At 39.8% G+C, this 27,280-nt stretch overlaps 1 protein-coding gene across 9 annotated transcripts in view; it reads right to left on the bottom strand.

Moving 5' to 3' along the window:
• CTNND2 (catenin delta 2) overlaps positions 1-27,280 on the bottom strand; it is a 587,661-nt gene that overhangs the window by 27,542 nt on the left and 532,839 nt on the right. For 7 of the 9 annotated variants that reach the window (XR_010990241.1, XM_068161999.1, XM_068162005.1 and 4 more), the window contains 3 exons: positions 10,883-11,093; positions 7,463-7,547; positions 552-677 (listed from right to left, as the gene is read on the bottom strand). Coding sequence is in view for 8 of the 9 variants with exons in the window: in XM_068161999.1 (XP_068018100.1) it covers positions 552-677; positions 7,463-7,547; positions 10,883-11,093 (422 nt within the window). In the remaining variant the exon portion in view is untranslated. The remainder of the gene's footprint in view (positions 1-551; positions 678-7,462; positions 7,548-10,882; positions 11,094-27,280) is intronic. The other 2 variants (XM_068162001.1, XM_068162002.1) reach the window with 1 other exon arrangement.

The raw sequence follows: 27,280 nt of genomic DNA, 5'->3' as shown, positions 1-27,280 counted from the left end.
AATTTTGAAAACTAACATTTCAAGAACTTCATTGACACCTAAACACACAAATTTTTCTACAGATATTCTAGTTTACCTGGGATCCTCTTACCGAGAGAAAAACAGCTATTGCTTTTTCATTAAAGATGCCATTGGGCCACAAAAGAAGCAAAGGGCTTGATAAATGTAATCTGTTATTGCAACACAGCGTGTATCAGTAACTGCCTTTGTGTTGAAAGGTTCAGACCATCAAAAAAGGGATTAGAGAAATGCTGTAAACCTTGTCAGGCAACTGACTGAATGCACTTGTCTTCATCTCTGATACATGCTGTTCTTAGAGCAAAACTCCACACACATGACTGAAATGAATCGGGCTGCTCTCATAAGTACAGTGATATGCTTTCCATCTGGAACCTACAGAGTTCTGTAAATGACATTGTATAGTTAAACAAAAAAGTCTAGTAAGGCTTTGTTACTTTTGATACAAATGCCTCCTCTAGAACTCTTGGGTACAAATCTCAGTATGCATGAAATGTAACAATTCATCACTAATCAGCTGACAGCCAGAATACCTGGGTTGGGGAATAGATTCTGGTTTCTTGGCTCTGGGAGAGAGTATGCTGAACGTGCCATGACCCAGAGTGGTGGGTTGGTGAATATCCTCTGTCATCAGTCACATTGAAGCTTGGGGCCGCCCACTGCCACAAATCAATCAGTCAGTCAATCATTCATTAATCAGGTACTTGCATTTTCATAGTTAATATAAAAATGGGCTCTAGACTAAAGGCATTATTTATAATGGTAACCTAGCTTATATTACAGTGTGTGTGGGGGTATACCTTAAATTGATCCACTCTTTCTTCTAAAAGGTTGACATACTAAACTGAAAAAGGCCTCAAAATCTGTACAGAAATAAATTAAGCTTCACTGAAAGATCAACACTGCAAAATACATATGCTTATTGACCATCTGAGCTCATGATAGTTCCTTCAAGGCAAGTCACTTTTTTTAGGAACTGTTATGTTCTAGATTTGGAATTTAGAGCTTTAATATAGGGCTTAAGATCAGCACAGACCTTTTCAATAGATAACTGTAACCTAAACCTGCATCTTTTCAGGGAATGTCTGACTGACAACAACCTTACGAGAAGAAAATCCAAATGATGTGCTTGAAGTACATGACACAATTAACATTTTCAAAGGGAGAGCAGGTACATTTTCTTTACGAAAGGACTTTAGATACTAAAACTCCTTGACTAGGGCTTTGAAGTTTATTGCTGGCAATTTTCATGGAACATTTAGCTATAAAGGACCTCCTTACAGAGTCATCATTTTATTATTCTGAAAGTCACATTAAAAAGTAGTGCTCTTCTAGATTTGGACTGGCTTAACTGCTTCTAAGGCTTTGGGCAATTCTAAATATCCTTTCCAGCCAATGACAGACAAGGCCATCCTCAGAGGGACTACTCTGACTTCATTAAATGCCTATCACAACAGTATCTCTATTGTAAATGGCATACTACACATTGAAGGAGAACTGCCTTCATCAGCATCCCTGTTCTCAAATAAGTGGTTGCATTTTTATTCATATGGTAGGTGAATTGGACAAACATTCCCATTATTGCAAGCAGAACAGAAATCTATGGTAATAACTGGGAAGGTAAAATAATTTCTACAAGTTCAATGTGATCTCTACTCATATCCTGGAAGACAGAACAAGTATAAACATAATGATAGAACGTAAACAGTTTGTTGGAGCCTCAGTGGTTAGGCAAAGCAAACCAATTACTAGAAAACATATTCTTCCCAGTAGTTCCTCCAGCTCTTTAATATTACACACATTTAATGCTAAGTGAAGCTTGGTTTTAGCTAATAAATTTTCTTTCATGTTAAGATCATTTAGCACAACCCATTTGGTCAAATTTCCTCATGTAATTTAACAAGCCATACAAGAGTAGTTGGTTATTTTCTTGAATATTGAGATAGTTTAAAAGTTTATCAGTTAATGGCAATCTGCTTTCTTACAGTCATATCTGTATTTTCTACGGGTTCCCAAATTTTCAACTAGATGGAGAGGTGTCTAGTGTTTCTGGCTTGGGAATAGGTGCCTTAATCACCATAGTAGCTCCTTTCACTTTGCTTAGTATGTGACAGAACCTCCCACTGGAGACTTGATTCTCCTGAGGACTGTACAGGTTACCAAAGTACTTGAAGAGGACAGGAATGCCATGAGTCTGAAGCACAGGGACAAGTGAGATAGCTCTTCTGCCTGTTTTTCCATGTCTGTTGAACCACTGACTCATCCATCGAGCTATGGACCATTTTCACTTATGAAAATCAGATTTTAAGTATTTTGGAACAGACTTACAAAACCAGAGGCAGATAAATTATTATTTATGAAAATATAAGTCTTATTTGTAGAAAACAGAAGTCTAAAAATCACATGATATTGAAGTCACTCTATGGGAGACAGTATTACATATACTGATAAAAAGTTGTGATGATCACCTCTTATTTACTTGCTAAGCTTTAGTGGTATTCAGAAATTCATCACATTGAAGAATCGAAACACTCTTTATATGGAACTGAACCTGAATCTTAAATTTCCTATTGGTGGGATTTCTTTTCAGATTAGATTTCTGTATCAGTTATTCTTCAGCAAACTGAACATTATTTTCTGTGTTCCTTTTCATGACAAAAGACCTGCAAGCTAAACTTCTGGGATGGTTGGAAAATCTTTCACTTGAAAACTAAAGTCATTGCTTCCTTTTGGTCTGTCAATTTTTTTTCCTCTAATTTATTACTGGAAACATTGATGCATTTTACAACTTCTACAGCTTTTCCTTGTTGGATTGTGTCAATATAATGTCAAATTAACCACACCTGGTGGAAATTATTTTTTTCTTCCCCAAAGCACAAGCCTATAAAGGATGGTAAACACTCACCTCACTCATAGATTGAACGCTGACTGTTTAATTTCTGTGCCTTATCCATGTGTGGCAGTTTAGGCTGGGTGCCTCCTGTTACTGCCACATAAGCTACACTTCCGGTGTCCCAAGGGTCCAGCCCGGTAGGTGGACACAGGAAACAGCATATTTCACAACCCTAATACCCTGCGCCCTATAAATCCAGCTGCAAAGTCAATCTCTTCCTCTTTCTTCCCTCTCTGCTCCCTATTGGGTAACGGTGGGGGAGTATCTCAAGGCCTCTTAGACCTGGCTAGGTTTAATGCCAGGAGGAGAAGGGGGGAGGGGCAGTCTCAGACCTGGACAGTATAAGATTTAGCCTAGCAGGCGGGGGGTGTGCATAGAAAGAGCCCTGGGGGTTTGGGGGTTTTGGGTGTACACTCAAGTGGGGAGATGGGAGTGCTGGAAGGCACTCTGTATGCTTTGGGATTCTTTCTTCACTGGGCTTGTAGTTTCTGTAAAACACTGCTTTTCCATTTAAACTTCCCATCACTTCTGCAATCCATCTGCATGAGTGTCATTCTTTTGCCCCTCTCAGGGGCGAGAGAGGATCTGCCTGGCCTCAAACCAGGACACCATGTCAGCCCAGCCTAACACGTACCATTAAAGCCACTACACAGCTATGAACTGGACATCCTAGTACACTGAACAGAACCTGTCAGTGGAGGGTCCAGGGCATAACATAGCTCTGCAGACACAGTGTAGCAATTAAGGATTTGCAAAGCCTTTCAGGTAGAAATTGTGACAATAAAGCCAGTGCCGCCTCCTCCCTGAGCTTACAGCTCAGGATGTGAGAAGTCAGAAATCTGTCTATCATTCTCCTGCGCTAGAAAAGCTGCACCTGAGCGTAACTTTCAGAGAACAAAAACCTATTTGAGAAAAGAAACCGACAGTTCAAAGAGTGCAACTCTTCTGGCAGTAGCTATTCATGAATGGGCATAATGTTTCTGCTCCAGTAAACTGAAAGCAATACACAAAACTTCAGTTCTTATTTTGTATAGGATCTTGGGAATCCTGGATCTTAGATGCTGCAGATCACTGAGCCTGTCTCCTTGGTAAAGTTCAAGGGCATGCAAAAGTTTCAGCTCTTGCTTTTGTAGCCTTATAGAAAGGACATATGAAATCAATAGGGCCTTCTAATTGCTTTATTGGGAGCAGGATGTAGAGAAGTTCTTGGGTACCAGAACTCTGAGCTGTTGGGAGTTACATTGCTTGCAGGGTTAGTTCTGTCCATCTGCTCTGCCCTTCTCTTTAAACACAGCATACGAGTTTCTAGAAACACTTATATTTCTAGCTTAACTTGGCTTACTACATTTAATTTTCTATGCCTCCCATCGCCTGATTTGTGGAATAATTTTGCATTTGTCAGGATTAAAAGAAGATGGGTAGGACTGTAATATTTGTGTGGTCAAATGATACTGTTTGTATTCCTAGCCAGATACACTACAGCCTTGAGACAGGGCATATTTCTTGAATTTGACAATGAAGTTAACTAAGTCATTGCAGCTGCTTCTGTGTTTTTTGTCTTTGGATGGCCCAGGCAATATCTGTCAGACATTGAGAAGCACAATGAAATCTGTGCATGGCGCTATTCTTAAGGAACACAGCTGAAACTGGCACCCTGAAATCTCTTAAGTTTGGGCTAATTTTTGTGCAAGAGCTGATTCTGACAGTGTCCTTAGAGGCATACTAATGTTATAGCCTTGATTAAAGCCGAAGAGCTTGCTCTTCCATGACAGAATTGGAGCTTGCAGGGAACATTGCATATCCCCTGCTTAGAGCAGCCTGCTACAGGCAACAGGTGGGGGCTAGTTTCTGACTCCTGCAGTTCTTTCCACATTGCAGTCAGACATTTATCAGGGAATGCTGCAAATGGGAATTTGGTGCCTATACACTTCTTGGCTTTCGGTCCTTGACAAGTGTGACAAGCCATTAGGTAACTGCACCAGTCCTCAACTCGGGATGGACTTTCTGTCAGTGCAGTCTATATTCTGCTAGCTATGGCATGGTTCCTGTAATGCTGAGCAAAAATTAGAAAAGTGGAAGAAGTTTTTGTGGTTTTGCTGATACAGTCATCTTTGGACTAAATATACTGACTACTACTGTATCAGCAGTGAATATATATTGCCTTCTTTCCCTCTCCTTCTTTGTACCTCTCCTTACTTAGTATAGCATAAACATGTAGCTCTAAAATATACCACAATTCAAATTGACTTTATTTTGCTGTTTCGCAAAGAGCAAAGTGCATGCTGGTGCTCTTTCTTAAATGTGGTGTGACGCTTGTAATTTCCTTGTATCATAATACAAAATTGTGGCTTTCTGCAGGCCACCAATTTTTTGAAAGGAATTGTATAGGTACTTCAATACATAGAAAGAAACTGCTGATGGTTATGCAATGGGATTTGGCTGCAAGGCTGTGCAAGTGCAAGATGCTGCAATGTGCTGATCATATTATACGGTCAACTGTACCCTCATTTTTCCTAGCATATACAAAATAAAGATTGCATTGATCCAGTATCTTTAAATTACATAACAGCTGACTACTTGCATAATACAAACTTCTCTAATTTTCCTATCAGTAAAACATTGTTTTCCTCAACAGTGGTGCAAATAAGGCATTGTAATGGTCAACCTACTATAGGCCAGTTTAATAGCTATTATGAATTTATAAAGATTACTGTATGTCTTCTAACAAACAGGATTATTTTAAATAAAACTACCCAAACATTTTGATGAAAAGATGCTGTATTTATACAAGGCTTAGCAGCATATGTAACTCCACGTAATGACTATACAAATATGTAGGAGAGACTGACCTTTACTTTCAGATTTTGTGAAGCTTGTAGGAATTAGCCAATATTGAGACTAGTAACATGCTTCCTGAGAATACAGACAACCTCTATGCTATGAATATCCTGGAAGATACCTTAAAGGCTAGTCTGCCCTATTTTCCATACCACGACTATGTATTTGTGGTTGCAGAAAACGTTCTTTTAAGCAAGCAAGGTACTTAGTACCAAGCAAGCTTAGAATATAAGTACATTACCAGGCATTCACATTGGCGGCCCACAGAATGTCCTTTAGGTAGCAGTATACTCAGAAGCCATACAGCAATATGGAATACCTCACGCATGGTGCAACTCCAAAACCTGCTTTTCCGTTACAGCACAGACATACAGACAGAATGTGGGAAATGAGCCAAACATTTTAAGATATCATGGTGCAGACAAGTTCAGTCTTTACAGTGCAGCCACCCACATGCACAGAAGTCAGGCTACACACACTTCCAGTGTGTCGCTGCCTTGTGATGAGAAAATCCTACTCTAGCTCATTTCTGTTCCCACCTCTTAATGGGACAGTTGAATATCAGCTCATTACTTGGAGTGTCATTGCATATGGTGTCTCTAGGGCTGCCAAGAATGACTGAAAATACTGAAAGTGAACAATTGGAGAAACTCAATGATCACCTTACATACTCCTCAGACTTGACGCAAGCAGGTCTGAGGCAAGCAAAGGAACAGCATTTCAAACAGAAGGTCAACTTCTGCCAGTTTGAGATTTGGTGCATACATTTCATGTCACTAAATTCTTTTCCTGTGAGAAATGCATGCAACGTGAGCTGTGTCACTGTGAACTTTCCCTGCTTCAACATTCTTATGCCTCAGTCTTAACTAGGACCTGAAATTCTGTGCCACATGAAGTCTTAGCTCTCTTTGATGAGCTTACAAATACAAATATCTATTAGGTGACCTGTGAAATTTCATGTAGGAAGACAACCTTTGAGAACTAATTCTGCAGGCTGATGTTCACATGCAATATGATTCAGATTGGAAACATTCTGCAAGAATCACTTTAGATGTTGCCATTTAGCAAGTAGACACGTCTTACAAGCTGTGTAGAATGCCGTTTCACAGGACTGCATTACCACATTGCAATCCATTATGGAGAGGTTAGCAGGCCTGTGGGAATGGTATGCTACTACGGAGTCCTTAAACTGTTTGAAAACCAAGTTTATGATGCTACTGTCTGCCAGATGATTGGAAGTGAAGCTATCAAGTTTCAGGCCAGCTCTACATGTAACTGATACCTAAGCACCACTCCTTCAGATACTTGTTTACAATCTCATGAGGAAATTTGGGAGTTGAAGGGCTGGAAATCTGATAATCTCCCCAGGAAAGGATGGGGAGGTGTAAGATGGAAAGGTAGAGTAGGAGAATGTGCACAAGTTTGTTCTGTGAACAGGGGGCTTCATTCTCTAAGGCTGTCAGATCCAGCACTTTATGTATTAATTATTTTGAAAATCAAATTCACATCTCCTCTTTACTATCTTACCTATTTTCAAAAGATCTTTGTCTGTCAGAAGTAGAAATAAGGGATAAAGCATGGCCCTGAGTGTCTGACATTTCAAACTCTGGGTGAATTTACAGTCATATACTTTTTCTTGGTCTAGTCTTTCAGACCCCAAATTTGTGTAACTGCAGGGAAGATGATAGATTTGGAAAAAAACCCAAGCCTTACCTTCTTGTAGAGACTTCTCAGGTCTCTGTACTGCCACATACTGTTGAGGACCTGAGATGCTGCTTTCACCACTTTTGGCGAATGCCTGTTACACACAAATATTAAAAAGGAAGAGAGAGAGAAAGAAAATGTGAGAAAGAGACTGTTAAATACAAGATGCATTCACCCCAAATTTCAAATGCTTTTCTATGGATTTAAACTTGCAAATTCAATATGTTTCAAATGTACCGTAAGACATTTAGTTGGCATCTTGGAGGCCAATGTGTTAAGCAAGGACAATACATGCTATTTCTATAGTATTCATTATTCAGAGAGAAGCAACCTGTGTGTTCTTTACTGTACTAAGAAAAAGGATTGATGCTGAGGGTATAGTAAGAGGAATGGGAGAGGTAGCAATTGGCAAAATTGTTGAGAACCCAACTGATACTATGTACATCTAAGAAGACCTCCTGGCTACAGCTTTTGGCATAAAGGACAAGAAGCTAGAGGCAGAATTTCTCTCTCTGTAAGACACCACACATTAGCTCTTGACATTGTACTCAATGCATTTAGCACCTCTTCACAGCGGCCAAAAGAAACACTCTAGATAGGTAGTAAGCACTGTTTTTGAAGTGTGCAGCCAAGATGAGGGAATACAACTGATTATAAAAAGCCATGACAAGTTTCATTAGGAATCCAAATTAGGAGTACATCTGGCTCACACCATTACCCTTCAAAAATGGCAATGCAATGTCATGTTGAAAACCATACAGAACTTCCCATGGACTTTCTCTTCAGAAGGGTTTTGAAAGAAGCATTAAGCTATTGTTACAATCAGTTGGAGTGACACATTCCTCTTGGGACAGGTAACTGTAAAAATATCTTTAAAAAATAATCTGAGAATATTCAGCTTAGTGAAGGAGGGTTAAATCAAAAAGAATTAAGAAGACGCGCAGCCCATTGACAGAGCATACGCTGTGCTGTGCACACAATGCACATAAAGCACTAGAAAACCTTGCAAAAGTCAAAGTCCACGTGAGAATTGATGGAGTTCAAGGCAGTATTCAAGATGATTCATGTTTTACCCAGAAAAGGCACATGGATTGCCAACCAAACAGAAACCAGAAAAGCAACAGCACATGCTACTGGCTTGTGCCAGAAGTCATATCAGGGGTCAGGCTCTGGTGCATCCAGTGACCTCTGAGAAGGACCACTGGTAGGCTGATGCTGAAGCTGGTAAAAGCAATGTTCATGACATACCTGATTCAACTAACTTACAAAGTATTTTCCTACTAATTTATTTGGTGCCTTTTTCCACACTTTTCTTCCATTTCCTACTCAGAGTACAGCAGTGGTGGGTAATTTGTGAATAAACAGGAATTTGGTAAGACCTTTGCAGCATAATTGTTTTTATTATAGTCCCAGCTGTACTGGGTAGTGGAGTACTGGTAGCATGGAGTAGCCAGGAAAATAATTGCTCCAACAAAACTGTGAGTACAGAGGAGATAAAGAAACTATGTAAAGTCAACATGGGCTTGGCTGATATGACCTTATGAATACCATTTCACTTGTGTGCTCAAGCCCTGGGCATATTCCAAAGGCTAACAGGGCTACCCCAATGATTCTGCCACTGATACATACCAGGATGCATGGCCTTGTATGCTGCTCTTGCAGAAGCAGATGCTTCATACTGGAGAAGATAAATTCATACTGAAGTGTTCTACTAAAGTGGGCATGTCAGAATTCCCTATCAGTCCAACAACCAGCAGTTCTGAGTTTTAAACAATGGTTTGCCTATAGAAAGCCAGACCAAAGCAAAACAATACTAACATTTCTGAATGCTGAAAAATCAGTTTCACTTAAGATGGGCATTTGTAGCACTGTGAAATGACAGGTTTTCTTGTTCTGGAGCTGTGTAATTCTGTAACAGTAGTAATACAGGACCACAACTAAAAGTAGTAGAGAGCAGGAATACGTATTATGATTTGGGAGGGCATTTTGGAAGTACTCAACACTACCTGAGCTAAATACTTCCATTCAACACAGATGTGTGTGTCACAGTTACAAGTGCTATTTAGACTGGGAATTGTACCTTTGCATCATCCTACAACTGCCCATGAACTTTGAAGATTCCAGACTTAACAGGTATTAATAACCACTACCATATAATGACCATTATTTTGAGAAAAGACACATTCATCTTAAGAGAAATGGATATGAACCTGCTTGCAATATTGGTACAGCTGATCTAGAAAAGATAAATCAAAAAATTAAATAGATTTAGTAATAATTAAAATGCAAATGTAAATGAATTGGCAGAGCATGGGGAGCTCCCACAACTGGTATCACACAGTTTGTTAGCCTACTATTTTTTACGCCTTTACAATTAGAATGTGAGAATGTTTCCATAATGAATTTGGTATGCAAAGAAAAGGGTGACAATAGAGGAAAAGAAATGTGATTAAATTATACTGGCAATGCTCCAATCACATAGGTGAGCATAAGTTCTCATACCAAATGTAGGGTGCATAAATCTTTCCTTCAGGTTGTGGCCTGGCTTTGTGGGGCTGTTTTAGAGCTCTGATGTTGCAGTAGGCTGTGTGATGAGAGCTTCGAGTAGGTGGACTGATGGGTTTTGTACACTATAGTGAAGGCTTTTTGCTTTCAAAATGCCATAGTCCCATTGCACTATACTTCTGCAGGTTGACAAATATGAGAACCAGGCTATCTGTTTTAGGCAAAAGAAGGATAGAGTGAACTCTTCATGAAGAGTGCGTACATAGGAAGACAGACAAGATGAAAACATAGCTGCTCTGAATATGTCACAGTCATGTGTAAGATTTTTGTATGTTTTAGTGCCTCTCAAAGTAGCCTGCAGGTATCCTAGTGTTCTCTCAAAGGCATGGTGTTAGAAAAACACATGGATCCATTTTTCTACTGTACCCCACCTTTCCAGCAAGCTGGTGGCAGGGAAAAGGGTGCTGTGAAGAGGGACAGTGACTTTGTATTCTTCTCTCCTAGAGCACGAGGAGTAGCAGCATAACTGCCGTGAGGTCCCTTCCTTTCACAGGACCCATCCACCTGCACATCACTCTTTCTGCAGGGGGCAATCCAACAGTTCTGGTCCCTAATGTTTATCAGAATCTTCGGGAAGTGCTTAGAAAAAGTTACTGTAGTTACAGTTACTGTAGATAATTACTCTTCCTGAAGCTGCATATGCAGTGCACTCCATGCACTGCTGATAGTATGTCCATAATGAATCCTAGCAGATACTTTTGCTATTGGTATTGTCTGTTTCTTGTCACCTTTCACACCGGGAATATGATTTTTGACGAATCTAAAGAATTGAACTCACAGCTGCACATAGGAGGCAAACACATTCAGAACTAGTAATAACTACTGGAGATGTTAAAAAGGTGCAAGGTGATTTGCAAAACATACTTGTCTCCTTTACTCTTAGATATGCCAACCAGTTTCTCAATGCCGCCTGCGTCTCGTAAGGCCTTGGCATTCTCCATGTTTTTAGTGATGACTTCATGCAGAGTGCAGCAAATGGCAGTAACGGTGTCATCAGACATGGCCTTGCTTGCTGAGCTGTTGCTGTTGTTAGCGCCTGGCAGTCGATGGACCAGATCCCTCATGGCATACTTGCCTTTGTTGAAAGAAAATGAAGGAAGAATTCAGAAGATACAGCAGTAACGGGTGATGGAGAAATACAGGGAAAAGACGCAAGTGTTAGCACCATTTCATAACTGCATGTAATCTAATTTCCTACTGATACCATTTTGGAGCAAGCCACATTTATATGATTGCATGTTCAAGCATTTCACACGCTAAGGACTATGAATATTTCCATACTACATCAGCTGGAGATTCTGGATATGGCTCCATCATGCCCTTAGTAGAATGAAACGATGAGAGTAAAGGCCAAGGACATGCAAAAAGGTAACCTGAAAAATACTGTAACTTATCAGAACTTAGCAAGCCTTCCTCTCCTGTCACACAACTCACCACATAACAAGTTACTATAAATAAACTATGCATCAGGTATTAAAAACAATACAGTGAATGCTGTTGTTATTTGTGAAAAAGCCTTCTCTAAGGATCACTACAAGGTTAGTTCTCTACTACATGCAACAATTTAACTGGGTTTACTATTGCTTCTTAGACTTTACTGCTCAGAGAGAACACAATCGTTCCAACACATCCTCAGCTGTATGCATGGTGCTGACCAGGAAGGGAACCCTTTTGACAGCTCTTCCTGTCTGGTGCTTTGGAACTGAAAATCTCCTAAAGGGAGAGGCACGTTGAATTTTTCAAATAATCACACTTTGCTGAAGACACAGAATAGAAATTCTGTTGATTATGGTTGGACTCGATGGTCTTACAGGTCTTTTCCAACCTAAATGACTGTATGAATAATTTCGTTCCCTGTTTGAATGAACAAAGACTTTAAATGATTTTATTTTTTTTTTTTTTACAAAACTGTGTCTGAAAGTCACAGGGATTGGGATTGTGAAAATAAGGAGTTTCTGATCATATTTTTATATACATATAGTAAAAATGGAAATATAAACAAATGTAGAGCAGGGTTAGCACCTGCACAGATATACAGGAAGCCTCACACAAACAAAATTTTGAGTGTCACTGTTATGGTAAAATGTCTCCTCAGTCCTTTAACGTGATGAAGACAAGATCAGAGAGAGAGTGAGGGTCTGATAAAGTTGTTGCTGAATCACCTTCACTGCAGCTGTTCTAGGAATTTGCATACAGCAATCACCATAAGTGTATCGTGCGGGATGAAAAGGACAGGAAAACTGGGAAAAATAAACATAATTGGTAATCTAATCTACATCACATTCCATGAATAAAATAATCAGGTATAATTATTGTATACAATATAATTTAATCAGATTTTTGTGGTAACTTAAAAAAGTTTTGATCAGTCAGTATTTATGAGTGCTTATAAAACTCTAATTTCTGAATTTACAAATTCAGTTGTGTGTGTCTGCACTTGAAAGCAGAGGGGAGAGGGAAATCATGTATTTTAACTATTAAAATGATGTTTATTTCTGACAATTTTGTCTGCTGTGGTAAAAAATAGAGCCAGTCATTTGGAACTGGTCTAGCATTCCAGGCAATAGTATTCATACCTAGACATGCAAAATGCTTCTTACAATAAATAAAGGCTTTGGAGCTCTCAGGAAAAGCTCAATAGGAAAACTTAAATCCAGTCAAAAAGTGCCACCTCCAATGAAGCTGCTATACATGCAGGTGAGTGACCTCACAGACAGGCATCATGGCTCTACTTGTACTTCCCGAGGCTCACCACGAAAAGGTGGCACACCAGCTGGAAGAAGAGGTGAGTGTCTGGGCTACAGAGTTGATCTAAGCCACTGTTTATATAGTCTTAAAAGTCTATTAAGTGCAACTGTTAATGTATTTAGGACTTTGAACACTTTGTTAGCTATTTGAAAACACATTTAGGATGAGGAAAACCCCTGCCTTAGCCATAAACATTTGAAACATGACACTATAATGAAAAAAGCAGTAAATGTGATTCAAAAGGAGTTAAGCTGTGAAAGTCAAAAGGACCACTCTTTGAACTGCAGAACATACTCCATAGTAACTTGCTTGCACACTGCATGCATTTTCTGGAACTATACATGTAGTTAGCTAAAATATTGTACTACATTCACAGAAAAAAACCTCTGCTTCTCTTATCTCAGCGATGTGTTCCTGCTGCTTTATAGCAGACAGGAAGGAGAGAGGAGTCATGTTTTCTAGCATTAACTATAGAAGAATTCCTGCTCTTAAGGTGGTGTAAGTGTTGAGAAGTGCCAACGAAAGCACAGATACTGCTGCATCAGTCCAACGCTGCTGACAACATATGTGATCTTTGACTTCTGCTCTACTGTGTGTTGCAATCTGCAGACTGCTTCCATTTAGAGAATTTTTTTTTTTTTAATGTTAAGAACCTCTTCTGAAAGCAGAATGAAATGTAGATTAGAAAAATAGTCTTGTAATGCCAGCCAAGTTATATCTAGCACTACCAGCAGCAAGGCTGGAGAATTCTACTTGCAGCTCACAAAGTCTCCCTGAGCTGAAGAAGAGAGAACTGCTGTGGGGCCTGGGGAGAGAGGAGGATGTATGTGAGAATGATAGTAAAAATAAACAACATTGTTCATTTTCACTTGGGTTCATAAAGAACTGCTTTTCTCTGCAAATTGATTTTTTATTTGAGCAATATTACATATTTTAAGACCCAAAACATTTGGCGTCTTTAAAGAAGATTTGCATAATCTGATTAAGCATAACCACTATCTCAACAAATGAAAAATAAATCACATTTATATGTTCGATTTCACTCATGGAAAAAGGAAGACAGACATTCTATAGCCATTGTTTGGGGGCAGTGACACAGGGAAGGGGTTGTCCTGTGTCTGAGAGCATTTTTCTGACACCATGCATTTAAAAGCTGTTTTTCTAAGATCACGCTTGCATCACATTTATATTGAGAGCAGCATTCATCTGTCACCATACAGTGAGGTGACAATTTTGCTTACTAAACATTTCAACAATGCAGATTTAACAGCTTTTCCTCTGCATGATAAAGTCTTACTAGCACTTCACTGCATTCCTCTGTCACTTTCATCTGGAAACTTTTTCCTTCATAGGCTCACACTGATAGATGTCCTAAGAAAGGTTCCACCTTCAGAGCAAAACAGTAGAACAAACTATTCTTCTAGCAGATTTAACAGGAGTAAAATTTTCACAGGTAAATTTCCACTTGCAGAAATATTTCCTTACTACTGCCTTGAGACAAATTCACTGCTATTGTAACCCCATCAATTTAATTTCCTTTTTCACTCATCTCTGAAAGATAACTCTGACACATGGGCACATTTATTAAATAGTTGTGACATGGTTTTTAGTTTGAGACTAGGAAAATTAACCTATTAAAACACAAGAAAATTCAAACAGATATTAATTTAAATGAAGAACCTTGTCCTAGAGGTAGAGCTTGGTCTAACAAAAATAACACATCACTATATATTTCCCCCTCAGAGATAACTCATCAATTCACACTGTGTAGACAGATAATACAAAAGCAGCAAAATGTCACCATGTTTTGTGGCAGAACTACTGGTGCCGGTGTGTCACACTACATGTGAATTTTGTTCTCTTCATTTTAACACGTGTGCTTCGTTTGTATTTCTAGACATATGTGGTTGGTGCTGTTTTATCATCCTTGTGTTTTTGATAACATTCATCTTCAGTATTTCACAGTCTTTATGGAAAGAATATTACTGGGAGAGTACTTTCAATCATTACTTAATAAATGTGCCAAAACTGTCTACTTAATTTGGATGGAACTAATTTGGATCCTGAGTCAGTGTATTCAACTGATAGTCTAATAAATTAGAGTGTATCCATCACATGACAGCAATGGCAGAAATGCCACTGCTTTATTTGATAAATAGTTCATTTGTACACCATGCTTTTTCCTTTCAGATACTATTGGTTTAAGGTGTAAGTGACTATTGGCACTGATGTTGCACCTGAAAAAGCTCCTCAGGGTCCAGCTGTTGCTGTCCAGAGGAATTCTGTCCCTTCTCTGAACACTGGAAATCTACATACTGAGATACAACAAGGGGTGTAAGAGCCCAAAGAAAAATGATTATGCTTAGGACAATGCATAGCAAACTCTGGACTTGCACTGTCTAGACTGCCCAAAGTATTCTGTAGGCATCAGAGCTGCAATGACTCCCATGTGATTTAAGAGGGTAGAGATTTGTTTGTTTTCATAGGGAGATTTTTATTCTGCCACTGAAACAGTCAATGGGGAAAAACTACTCTGAATTTTAAAAGCAAAATGAGTTAAGGAGGTAAGAAATGCTGCTGAGCTGGTTCTCAGAGACAAACCTTACATTGTGTGTGAAGGAACTGTAAGTCACGACAGTTTGTATATAGCAACTCCGTCTTCCCTTTGCCTGATGGCTTCTGACATGACCTAAGCTGTTGACAGGGGAAGTTTATGAAAAGCAAAGGCAGTAGCTACTGCCAAACCCATATGGCCTGACCAGTGCTAATTAATGGTTTGTGATGTTGCTCATCACAACAGGTAATTTTCTTGTTCCTGACACCACTGTGAATGAAATAGTATTGGAAGAGGAAAGTGGAGAAATCCCTTAGTACGACTCAAAAGCATGAACCTAAAAAGCATGAGCACCACTACTTCTAGCAAGTCTCAGAGAACAGGAGACTTTGTGCACAAACATTTGTAACATCTAGCCCTTCAAAAGACATTTCATTACATAATGGTAAGTGACTATAGTACTGCAATTATCTCTATCAAAAAAATTCTGATCTCAGCTCTGTTATTTGTAAGAGCTTCAGCGCTGAGTTATCTTACACTGGTTTCAGTAAGACCTCAAAACTCCTAGGCTGGAGCCAGTGCTTCAGCTGCCTCACATTTGGCCTAGCCTACTAATTAAGTTAGGATAATGAGTGTTTTGAGCTAGAGGACAATGATGGATTTAATTTCCTTAAATGTTAAGATTCTGTGGAGATAATTTATTTTTGCAGAAGATAGAATAAAAAAACGTTGCATATGCATGCCCTCCTGTGCCCCCAAACATCCAGGTGCACTTTGCTCATGGCTGCTGAGACATAATAAAAGATCAGGTGGCTGTCTCAGCCTCTGTCTCCCCCTCAGAAAAAAAGATGCACCCTTTTCACTTCTCCACCACCTCTGATGACAGGCAGCAAGATTTCAAGACATCAGATGGGTACTCTGTATGGACCCGGACAAGGAGGAAGAGCATCTCTTTCCTGATGCAGTGCACACGATGTACCGTTCCTTGGGTTTCTTTCTAAAAAAGTCTTTTTTATCAAGAATTTATGCAGCCCTAGGTAGTGTAGCATATAATGCCCTACAGGGAGCAGGAATAGTCATCTTCTACAGTTTCAGGAAAAATACCCTCAAACTCTCATACAGTGATGAAAGGAGATGAATCACCAATACCTGTATTGCCAATGACAATGCAGATTTGCTTGTAAAAGAATCAAGTATCCACAAGGGTTACCAACACAGAAGCTTTTATCTTTTAAAAAAGATTAAAGATCCTAGTTCTATATTTTGCAAGAGAAAGTTATGGCATAAGGCAAACAAAGAATAACAAAGGGATGGAAGAGCAGTATGTGTAGAAGCTAGTAGCACTGGACAAAGACAAAAGAGATGAATTTTGGTATTTTCACCCTGAACACACCATGGGAAACCACAGCTGGGTGCAATGCAATCGCAGCTTTCCAGCAAATTGCTTTCTCCATGACCCTTCAGAGACTTTCTTTCCTGTAGCACCATTTTAACCCAGCCACCTTGCTTCTTCAACTTCTGTTTCCAGAAACACAACTTTTCCATTTCATACATTTTCTGCCTCCCGTTGGCTGACCATTTTTCTTGCTTTCAAGTCATCTTCTCAGGGCTGCCCCCTCTTACATGACTGATTATTTTTATCTCTTGACCTGTACACCCTCAGCTCTTAGGGTCTTAACTATTAAACTTTCATGTTCCTTCACAATCTCTTGCCTATCTGATATTTTGGAGTATGTCTCTACATCTGCCTTGTCTGCCAAGCTTTTTCATTCTCCCCTCATACTGGTTAAAACACCTTCAGTTTGATGCTCATCTAGATCCTGGTTTTGTCACAGCCCATGGTCCCCACACCAGTCTCCTGTCCTGAAATAAAGCAAATTTCACCTAGCTTACAAGGATAGACTTTAGACTAGAGAATACCAATGTGTTCAAAAGCTCCTGCTCCTGTACTATTCTTGCTGCCTCTCATGTATATCTCAGTTCCACAGACAACTATATATTTAATCTACTGTTCTAAAGCTGATTCAATCCCTATCTCAATGGAATACCTTCAAATTCTTCCACACAGCAAGACTGAATATATTCAGACTTTATGTTGGTGGTTGCCTTAAAACCTAGAGATTGAAGAACTTCCAGCGCTCTCTAGCTGGTCACAAACAGCTAATTCATAAAGCATACTTGTCCCAGCATGTGCTTTAAAGGCTAGATCTGTTTACACTTTGCATGCAGAAGCATTTCACCTGGCTCCACATGAGTGTATTGAGAACCTGCTGCATATCTCTGTCACTTTCAAATTTGTTGCTGTCATTTTGGCAGTTGTCACGGGATGCAAATTGCCACAGAAAAGTGCAGAAATAGATTCATAGGAACCACAGCCAAAATGAGTTTCTGTTTCTCAGTAGCATGTCCACTAGCATAGTGGATGGCTTCCATTTTGAATGCTAAGCCATGTATCAGCTGAGCAATCTCTAAGACCTCTCTCTCGTGCTCACCAACCATCAAACACAGGCAGCCCAACTCCAGGTTCATTCTCTGACTTGCAGTCTGTTTAGAAGATGAATTTGGGAAGAGGGACTATAAATATGGGTCAGTACTAGTCCAGATTGATCTGCCTCATTACTGGTTCACCTGATACACCAAAAAAACCTTTTGGTTTACAAAAGAAGAAAAACCTCCACCTCTAAGCTTTCACTGTCACCCTCAGCAGCAAAGGAAGCAGTATTTTTTAAGGTAAACTGTTACACGACTGAAGATATTACTGCTCTTCCGTTGTTTTCCCACCCTTGGTCAGAAATAAGGCATTTACGTAGTAGCTTTGGCTGTTTCCCTTGCAGTCTTTGCTTTGGTAGGTTGGCTGGGAATGAAACTGAAGGACCAGGCTTTATTGTTCTTGGATCCAAGGAATTTGATTTTATGTGCTTGGGTTTTACATCCAGAATGGAAGGAGTCCATGTGGGTAATTACAGGCCTGTCAGCCTGACCTCAGTGCCAGGCAAGATCATGGAACAGGTCATCCTGAGTTCAATAACACAACACTTACAGGATGGCCAAGGGATCAGGCTCAGCCAGCATGGATTTAGGAAGGGCAGGTCCTGCCTGACCAACCTGATCTCCTTCTACCAGCAGGTGACCCGCCTGGTGGATGTGGGGCAGGCTGTGGATGTAGTCTACCTGGACTTCAGCAAGGCCTTTGACACCGTCCCCCATAGCAAACTGCTGGCCAAGCTGTCAGCCCATGGCTTGGACGGGAGCACACTGCGATGGGTTAGGAACTGGCTGGATGGCCGAGCCCAGAGAGTGGTGGTGAATGGTGCCACAGCCAGCTGGCAGCCAGTCACTAGTGGTGTCCCCCAGGGATCAGTGCTGGGTCCCATCCTCTTTAACATCTTTATTGATGATCTGGATGAGGGCATTGAGTCCATCATCAGTAAATTTGCTGACGACACCAAGCTGGGGGCAGGAGTTGATCTGCTGGAGGGTAGAGAGGCTCTGCAGAGGGACCTCAACAGGCTGGACAGATGGGCAGAATCCAACGGCATGAGATTGAACACATCCAAGTGCCGGGTTCTGCACATTGGCCACAACAACCCCATGCAGTGCTACAGGCTGGGGTCAGAGTGGCTGGAGAGCAGCCAGGCAGAGAGGGACCTGGGGGTGCTGGTTGATGGTAGGCTGAACATGAGCCTGCAGTGTGCCCAGGCGGCCAGGAGGGCCAATGGCCAATTAGACTGCACTGTCATTTTTCCTTTCGTCTTTCCAAGAGCTCAAGGTAAAAAAGATTCTGCAAAGGGAAGTGATTCTCAGTTTAATTGCTGCAGGCAAAATTTTCTGATTACTGGAGTTGGATTTAGTCCCTTGCTATCCTCTTCCCTGCTCCCTGCAGAGAATAGAGCTTTTGGAAGGCTTAATTTAAAAAAAACAATAAAAAATATAGTACTTTAATTAATGTTATGATTAATCAGTGTTTCTAAAGTCCTTTGAAGAGGAAAAGGGCTATGCAAGTGTTGAGAAGAATTTTAGTTTTATCTGTATTATTTTCAGAGATAGGATAATACTTTGCTAATAGTCTGGTTCAAGGGACTTTAAATTAGGCCATAATGAGGAAATAAGAAAGTAATCTATTTTTGGAGAAATAAGTCTAGGCTTCAAGATCTCTACCCTGTTCCAACACCCGCTGAAATTAATGAGCCTGTCTACCAATGTCAAAAGGTATTAAATTGGATTCATGAAGAAGCAGTTTTTTCTTTTCTACTCTGGCTTTTACTTTGTGTCCAAAACAGAACAAGATTCTGTCAGGAGACTGATGTAACTGCAGTGATTTTCAACTAGACATTATCTTGCTTTAACTGCTCATGAAACAATTGCTATTTGCTTGCTACTGTTTTTCCACTTCTTCACTTGTGCTATCATACTGCCTGGAGCTCATAAGCAAAATTGTCCCCACTGTACCTGAAAGACTGATTATTCTTGCATACTTTTATATGCAGTTACAACAACATTGGGGGGAACATACAAAAATTGTTATGTTTAGAGATGTACATTAAAATACTAAGACAAAACCAAAATGGATCATCATGATACAGTCTATTACTAAAGACTAAATTAAATGGATAGATGTAAATGTGTTAAGTCAATAAATATAAGTCTTGGTAAAGTGATAGTGTGTTTTGAAAACTACTCCACCAAAACCACCAAACCCATTCCAAGTCATACTGCAACGTTTATATATTCTTTAGTTGCTGCAGTGCTCAAACGTTTCTTAAGTCATCATCATGAAAACCCCACATGGAGCACGACAGCAAAACAAGAATACGGGGAATACGTATCAGTATTTCACATTGCTTTCCTGTCTACCGTACAATAAAATGATTTACACTGAATAACAATATTCTGGTTAGAATCTAAGGCTCAGTGAAATCACATACTACATGGATGTCACTCTTTGGGAGAAGGACACTTTGGAAGAGAAAAAGAACAACTAGAAAACTAGCAAAATAAAAAGTTCTGTTTGAAACAGATCCATGAAAGGGTAAGAGTGCAACACGGTATTTGCGTTTTTCCTGCAAGACCTCATGAAGGCACAGCACCCATCTGTTGAACTGCTAATGCATCAGTGGAACTAAAATAGACTGTATAAAGGTCTGCTATAGTAATCAAGTTATAGGTACACTTATTAGAAAGGGGGTTTCTCACACTGGTCATGCAGAAAGTGGACAGGTAATACGTTTTACTAGGCATTTTTTAGAGGTCAATTAATTTTATGGATAATACTAATGTTCTGCCTCAGTTTAATTTAAACACAGAGTGCTTTGTGTTCTTAGCAGCACATTCACTGGAAAAGAGCAAATTCTATTGTAGTTTTGTATCTCAATTCATCTGAGGCTACTATAATTTAAGGCCTGAATACACTAGGCATATAAGCAAGGATACAGTGGAGAGTGAAAATAAGCATTGTATTCTCATGGGAATGGCAAAAATGCATCCAACAAGCTTCTTTAATTAATGTACACCATTTAATTTTGTTTAACTACATGACTAGTTTTTACATTTCCCATTAAAAAATCCTCAGCTCTTTCTAGTTGTACAGCTCATTATTAGCTTTGTTTGAACAAAGTGTGACAAATGAATCCTAGTCCCTACTCCTCTGTCAGAATATGGATTTACTGGAGCACCCTGTCTGTGCTTCCTCAGGAGGTGGCAGTCAAAGGGTTCACAATGTGACTTGGGTTTGGGTTGTCCCTTCCAAGATAACAGCGCCAGGTGGTATCTTCAGGCTAGTAGCCGATCAAGTCTTTTATCTAGTGGCCTTCAAAGAAACCTTGCCTCCAGACAACCATTTGAGCTTGCTCAGTGTCACCAAATAGTTAGTTTTAATCCTGAGTCACAGCTGCTCAGCTACATCTGGACACACTGAGGGATTTTCCTTTTCTTACCTCCACAGAGCTGCAACTGCTCACATGGCAAGAGTCAGTCTAGACATCAGACTTCATACGCTAGACTTGATCTCCTTCTTGGACAGAGGAAATTCGCTCATCACCTCTTAGATGATTCACGTTCCTCTCTCTCAGACCTCTGCAAAGTTGGCTGATTTCTGCTACTCCCAAAGTGAGTGGGAGAATTGGGTAAGCCTTCCACAAGTCTTCTCCCCAGAGTTGGGGAAAAGAAAAATCTGCCGGAGTGGCTATCTCCTTGACTCCATGTGCCTTATGTTAAAGGATTAGAGTGCTCTGAATGGCTAGAGGGGGAGTCAAAGCATTTAATATACTCAGCAGCCTTGCTATTTCCCTTTGACATGGTAAAGTATAAAATATACTCTGCAATGCAGGGAAAGGGACTGGAGATGGGGTTTGAAGCACTACAAAATATTTAACATAACAAATGATGTGAGTCAAACAGCGAGTGAGAGGTCAGATACAACACTGATCTCCTAACCACGCGAGATTCAGAGGACAATATTCCCACAGGTAAAGAGGCTTCCTGCTCCACAGCAAGTGAAAATTTAATCTGCAGAACACCAAATGTCCTCCTGTGAGAGCAACTGTTGTTGTCAGTGTCACCTTGAAATATTTTGCACACTAATACGTGAGTTTGCATATGCACATGCCAAGAGTATGCATTTCTAATTAAAATTAGCACTCTGCTAGATTAATCCTGAGTTATGTGACCCAAATAATGTACAAAATGTATCACTTTAAAAGTACCCCGGGGGGCACATAGTTTAAGAGATGCTGTGACTTTTCCCCTGAGAGGAGGCAATTTACTTTGCTCATGTTGCACATGAGATCTACCAAACAGCAGGTGAACTCTGAACACCACCACTACACATTCTTTTGGTACACTGAGCTTAATTAGTGCCCTATGCTGCAAAAGCTGTATACTTGGGCTAGGAGCTTTTTTACCTTTCTTAGGGTTGCAGAGAACTTCTTAAGATTTTGGGAAGAAAAGCAAAAATCTGTATCTTGAATAAAATGCAAGGAGAGCCATAAATTAGTAGGGTCATTTGCTGATTATCTATAAGACCCCCATGTATGGGGTTGCTGTGACCCAGGCAGAGGACCCGGCCCTTGGCCTCATTAAATGTCATACAATTAGTCTTGGCCCATCAGTCTAACCTGTCCAAATCCCACTGTAATGCTTTCCTGCCCTCTAGCAGATTGACATGGCCACCCAGCTCGGTGTCTTCTGCAAACTTACTGAGGGTGCACTCAATCCCCTCATCCAGACCTTTAATAAAGATATTAAAAAGGACAGGCCCCAGTACTGAACCCTGGGAGACACCAATAGTGTCTGGGCACCAACCAGCTCACCACCACCACCCATATGAGACCATATTTGTTAAGCCTTTACCACTAAATCTGACCACTAACCCTAAGCCTGACTCTTACCTCTACCCCACCTCCTACTCCACTCCCAAATTCTAAGGACTGACTCCAATATCACAAACAGAAATCTAAAGCCATAACAAAAGATAATAATGAATAACTGTTAAAAGAAGAAAGCAACTTACCACAGGAAATATTTGTAGTTGTCCTAATAAAGCTGAGCAGGAGCAGTGACATAAGGATGCATTTATTACTGTCTCAAGAAAACATTCATTTTCACTATACGAGAAAATTAAAGGCTTTGCTCCCATTAGCCATGGTGTTTCTGCAGGACAAGCTGCTTCCCAGATTATTCAACTTAGCAGAAACACCCCATTAAAATTCCTGACTACGAATCAAATTCAATGGAAAGCAGCTGGAGGATAGTGATGGACCTGATGCAATGCACTAGCAAATGTCACTGGTCTTCCCTTTGACAGTTATGCTAAATACTTTATTTAAGTGGCGTCACTAAGCTTAATGGATCTTAAATGTCATAGCCCTACTCTTAAAAAAAAATTCCACTCATATAAAAACTTTTGTGAGCAAAATGAGGGAAGGAGAATATTAGTACTTGAGTATCAATTTTTGAGTGAGAGGCAGTTAACAGTAGTATTATGAAGCCACAGATTATTCTAAATATGGGCTTCTTATCTATTATAATCTGCAAGATAAAAGTATTTGTAGTTGTGTTGCATGAAATTTATAGCAGACAAACCACACTGCAAAAGATTCTTCAGAATTCATTCCTAAAGAGCACACTCTTAACAATTATGTGATATTCCACTGGATATTTCTTCATTTCCAGATTTATTGGCATGCATATTTTTATCTTTGAAAATGTCTGAATTATATCCTCAGTACATATTTATTTCAGTTATTACAAGCAAATATCCTGGAGGATATCTTGGCACTAGGCCCACTTCTGAGCTATGAAATCCTCATCTGCAAACAAAGTAAAGTTAGTAAATCCATCATTTATGTTCAAATTCTTTTAGTCCTGGAATTCCTTTTCATTTCAGAGACTGAGTCAGATAAGGCTCTTCTTATAATTCATAGAAGTATTTAGATACACATGGGAAAAAAGTTTGTATTACTATCAAATAAATTTCATAGTAACATCTAGAATCAGAGTAACTGAAGTTGGAAAGGACGCATGCAGTTCAATTCGTACTGCCCAACCTCCCAGCCCAGAGCAAATGCAAGATCAATGCAATATGAAAACATCACAACAGAGAAACAGCCTATCACTAGGAGAGGACTGGCTTTTAAAATGTACGTATTCTACCTGACATAGCTGCCATAACGCACTGGATGACGTACACAGTTCCTCTGGAGCTCTCTTTCTGAATAGGCCTCCTATATATAAGTAAATAATTAAATATGGTGAGCATGTCTCTTCAGCTGTGTACATGCATGTTTAGTCTCTCCTCCCAGCACAGTTTTTAAACGGTATTTTGCCTGCCCAAAGACCACAAAAACTTCCTTTACTACAACTACATTAAGATTTTTAATTGAACGTGTTTTATCTATCTCAAAAACCTCTGCTTCTTTTCCTTTGTTACGGCAGTTGAAACCTGATGCCACTTTTCAAATCTCTTGCAATTTGGGAGAAAAGTGGATGTAAGAGTGTGATGTTAGCCTTTATTCTTGTATGAGCAGCCTGCAGGAATGAAGAACAATTCAGAAAGAACTCAGAAATGACGAGATGAAGAGTAGGCTATTAAAAAGCATGATTGCAGTAACACGATGTCCCTAATAAAGCCTGAAGAGATTTCTAGTTGGATTTTTTTTTTGTAACTTTGCTTCTATTAAAATGCAAATGTAGCAGTAAAATATGGTATATTTGTGCATTTTGTGCTTAACAGAAAATATCCTGCAGCAGACTCTAGTGGAGGACAGCTTGTAGGTCTCAAAAGTTTTTGACACCAGTAAAGCCTACAAGAGCAGTCTCATACACTACTCTTATGATGACAGAGATAACAGGAATTGGTGTGAACAGGATGAAAAATATTTGGAAGGTGCTACTCAGAACAGCTACCAGTGGTTTGACATTGAAATAGAAGCATGGATCAAAGGAATCCTGCAGAAAGCGTACGAAGTGTGTTCTGAGGTCAATCTTCTGTCCCGGGTTTATATCCATCCAGTGTCATCATGAATAAATAGTATAGATGGTGAAAGAGAGATGGATAGGATCTGAAAAACGTTTGAGGACTGGTTTAGAATTCAGTTATCTTGATTTAGGAAGATGGAATTCATTACAGGCAAATGGATAATATTATTATACATTGGAAGGAGCTGATCACTTGCTAAAATACAGACTAAAGAACAAGCTACGAATTAATAATTCTGCAGAAAAACATCAGGAAGCCCAGGAAGATCATGAGATGCAATTCAAGATGGGTTGCTGTGAGAAAGACAACTATACAGGAGTGTATTTATTCCCGGCAAAACACATGGACAGCATGCTCCCCTGTACAACGTTTATGGAGGAATACCACAACTAGTCTGAATGTTTAACTTCAAGAAAGATATGGACCAACTAGAATGAGTCCAGATGAAAGTAAAAGAACAGCTAGGAAGATAGATCAAAGTGACAGTCTGTATCAGATTCCATAATTCAACTAAAACTATACCTCTTCAATCTGCAAACAAAGCATAATGCTGCCTTCTTTGTGGTACTGTACTGTAGTGGCACTGTTCTTACTGACTACCTTCAAGAAGGCTGCAGACTGAGATTGGACAGAAAAAGCAGGGTCCCTGAATATTTAGCCCCATTGCATGTTCACTATGAGCTCTTCACATGGCCTACTTAAGGAACTGGAGCAAAGAAAATCAGAAGATTTTAATGAAACCATTCAGCTGGTATTTCTTTATTTATACTTGCGAGCTTCTCTTTCTGGACTTGAAATAGTGGTTCGGTTTATATGTAAGGTCTGTCTCAATTATACATTATTTATTCAGTCATGTTACTTAAGTGGTTGGGTAGGACTGAGAAATACTTTACTCCAATGAAATAGTTTGGATCCCAGGAACAGATTTGTTTTGCCAGCTTTTGGGGTCACAATGTGACAGAGCCAGCTCCACTTGCTTCAGTAATTTTAGTCCATGAGGCCCATGCATTACCAAAGGGCTGAGAAGCACTTCACCTTTCTCTTTGACTAACTATATTTTTGTCTCTGCAGAATTCAAGAGATTTCTTGCTTTATTACCTCTGGAATGGCTCCTAGTATAAAAATACAAAGTCCAGTCTCTATGGAGCTCAGTATACCACATACTATTAAATACACCTTTTCCTGTGGCTGCAACAGCGTCTGTCATTTTCCTTCTCATCTTCAAGTGCTGAAGGAATGGCTTTAGGCACAGCATTAACTTTATTTAGTTGGTATTTAGGCTTGTGGAGCCTGTACACCAAAGGTATCCATTCCACTGTTAAACTCAGGAAGCTGTGTGCATTCAAAATTGGTTGTTGAGAACTGGGAGGTTTTGATGGCAATGTAGCTACATTTGTCAAGAGATTATGATTTGGTTTAGGACTTTCAAATACCTGCTCAAAACACCTCACAGCACTAGTGTTAAGGTTTTATTGTAAAGCAGTTGTAAGAAGGACTGACTGTTTTCTGAAGCTGTTATGTCCTTTAATGGGGTCTTTGTCAGGGAAGCTTTCTGAGGATTAGATGTGGACTGCACACTGTCCTCTCTACAGGATCTGAGAATTGCTGGCTATTCTGTGGTTGGGGAGGGTCAGACATAGAGTTAACTTCAGAAAGTACAAGCTTGTGGTGTGCTAGGGGAGACAGGACGTGACGATTAATTGACTGAGGCTGTCTATACTGCACTGAAGGAATAGGAAGAGAAGTTGTAACTTGAGGGACTGCCTCATAGCGTTTTTCACTGACAGGCAGATCCCTTGATTCAGCAGCAATTGGTTTTCCCTTAAAATAAGTGGTGAAAATCAGCTGATTCTGCAAATTTATAGGTTTAGTGGACTCAGAATGATGACTAGCAGGAACCTCTGCAGACAGCTTATTTTCAAAACCACTACAATCCAAGTCTTAGAGCTGCCTCTGATAATACCCTTCATTTTCTTCAGGATCATAATGACTTGAGGTCTCTGTAGTTCTGGGCCACCATAAATATACTTCTTAGATGAAGTACCTTTCTAGCTTGTGAATGAGTGCAGTACATTGGTTGGAAGATGAGGAAGCATGATCTTGCAAAAGGAACGAACCACTTAACTGCTTGGTATTTGAAGAAAGGAAAAAAAATAGGTCCAGGAAAAGGTAAGATGAGAGAAATGGCAGATTCAGCGATCTGAAGCACCAGATCCAGGTCTCTGAATCTGCTTTCTTCATATATTCAAACACTAAATTCTGACATCTTTCTTTTCTTACTTTTTCCTGTTGTCTGCTCCCTTTCTTTCAGGATCAGAAGCAGGAAGTGCTTCTCTTCATAAACAAGGGAGTATACTCTGCCTTGGTTAGGCCACACCTTGAGTACTGTGTCCAGTTCTGGGCCCCTCAGTTTAAGAAGGACATTGAAACACTTGAGCGTGTCCAGAGAAGGGCAACAAGGCTGGGGAGAGGCCTTGAACACAGC

The sequence above is a fragment of the Melanerpes formicivorus genome, unplaced genomic scaffold (genome assembly GCF_026170545.1).
Source record: "Melanerpes formicivorus ecotype bairdi unplaced genomic scaffold, bMelFor1.0.p_v2 SCAF_61, whole genome shotgun sequence".
In the NCBI taxonomy this organism is placed as follows: Eukaryota; Metazoa; Chordata; class Aves; order Piciformes; family Picidae; genus Melanerpes; species Melanerpes formicivorus.
This window is presented reverse-complemented; position numbering and strand designations above follow the sequence as displayed.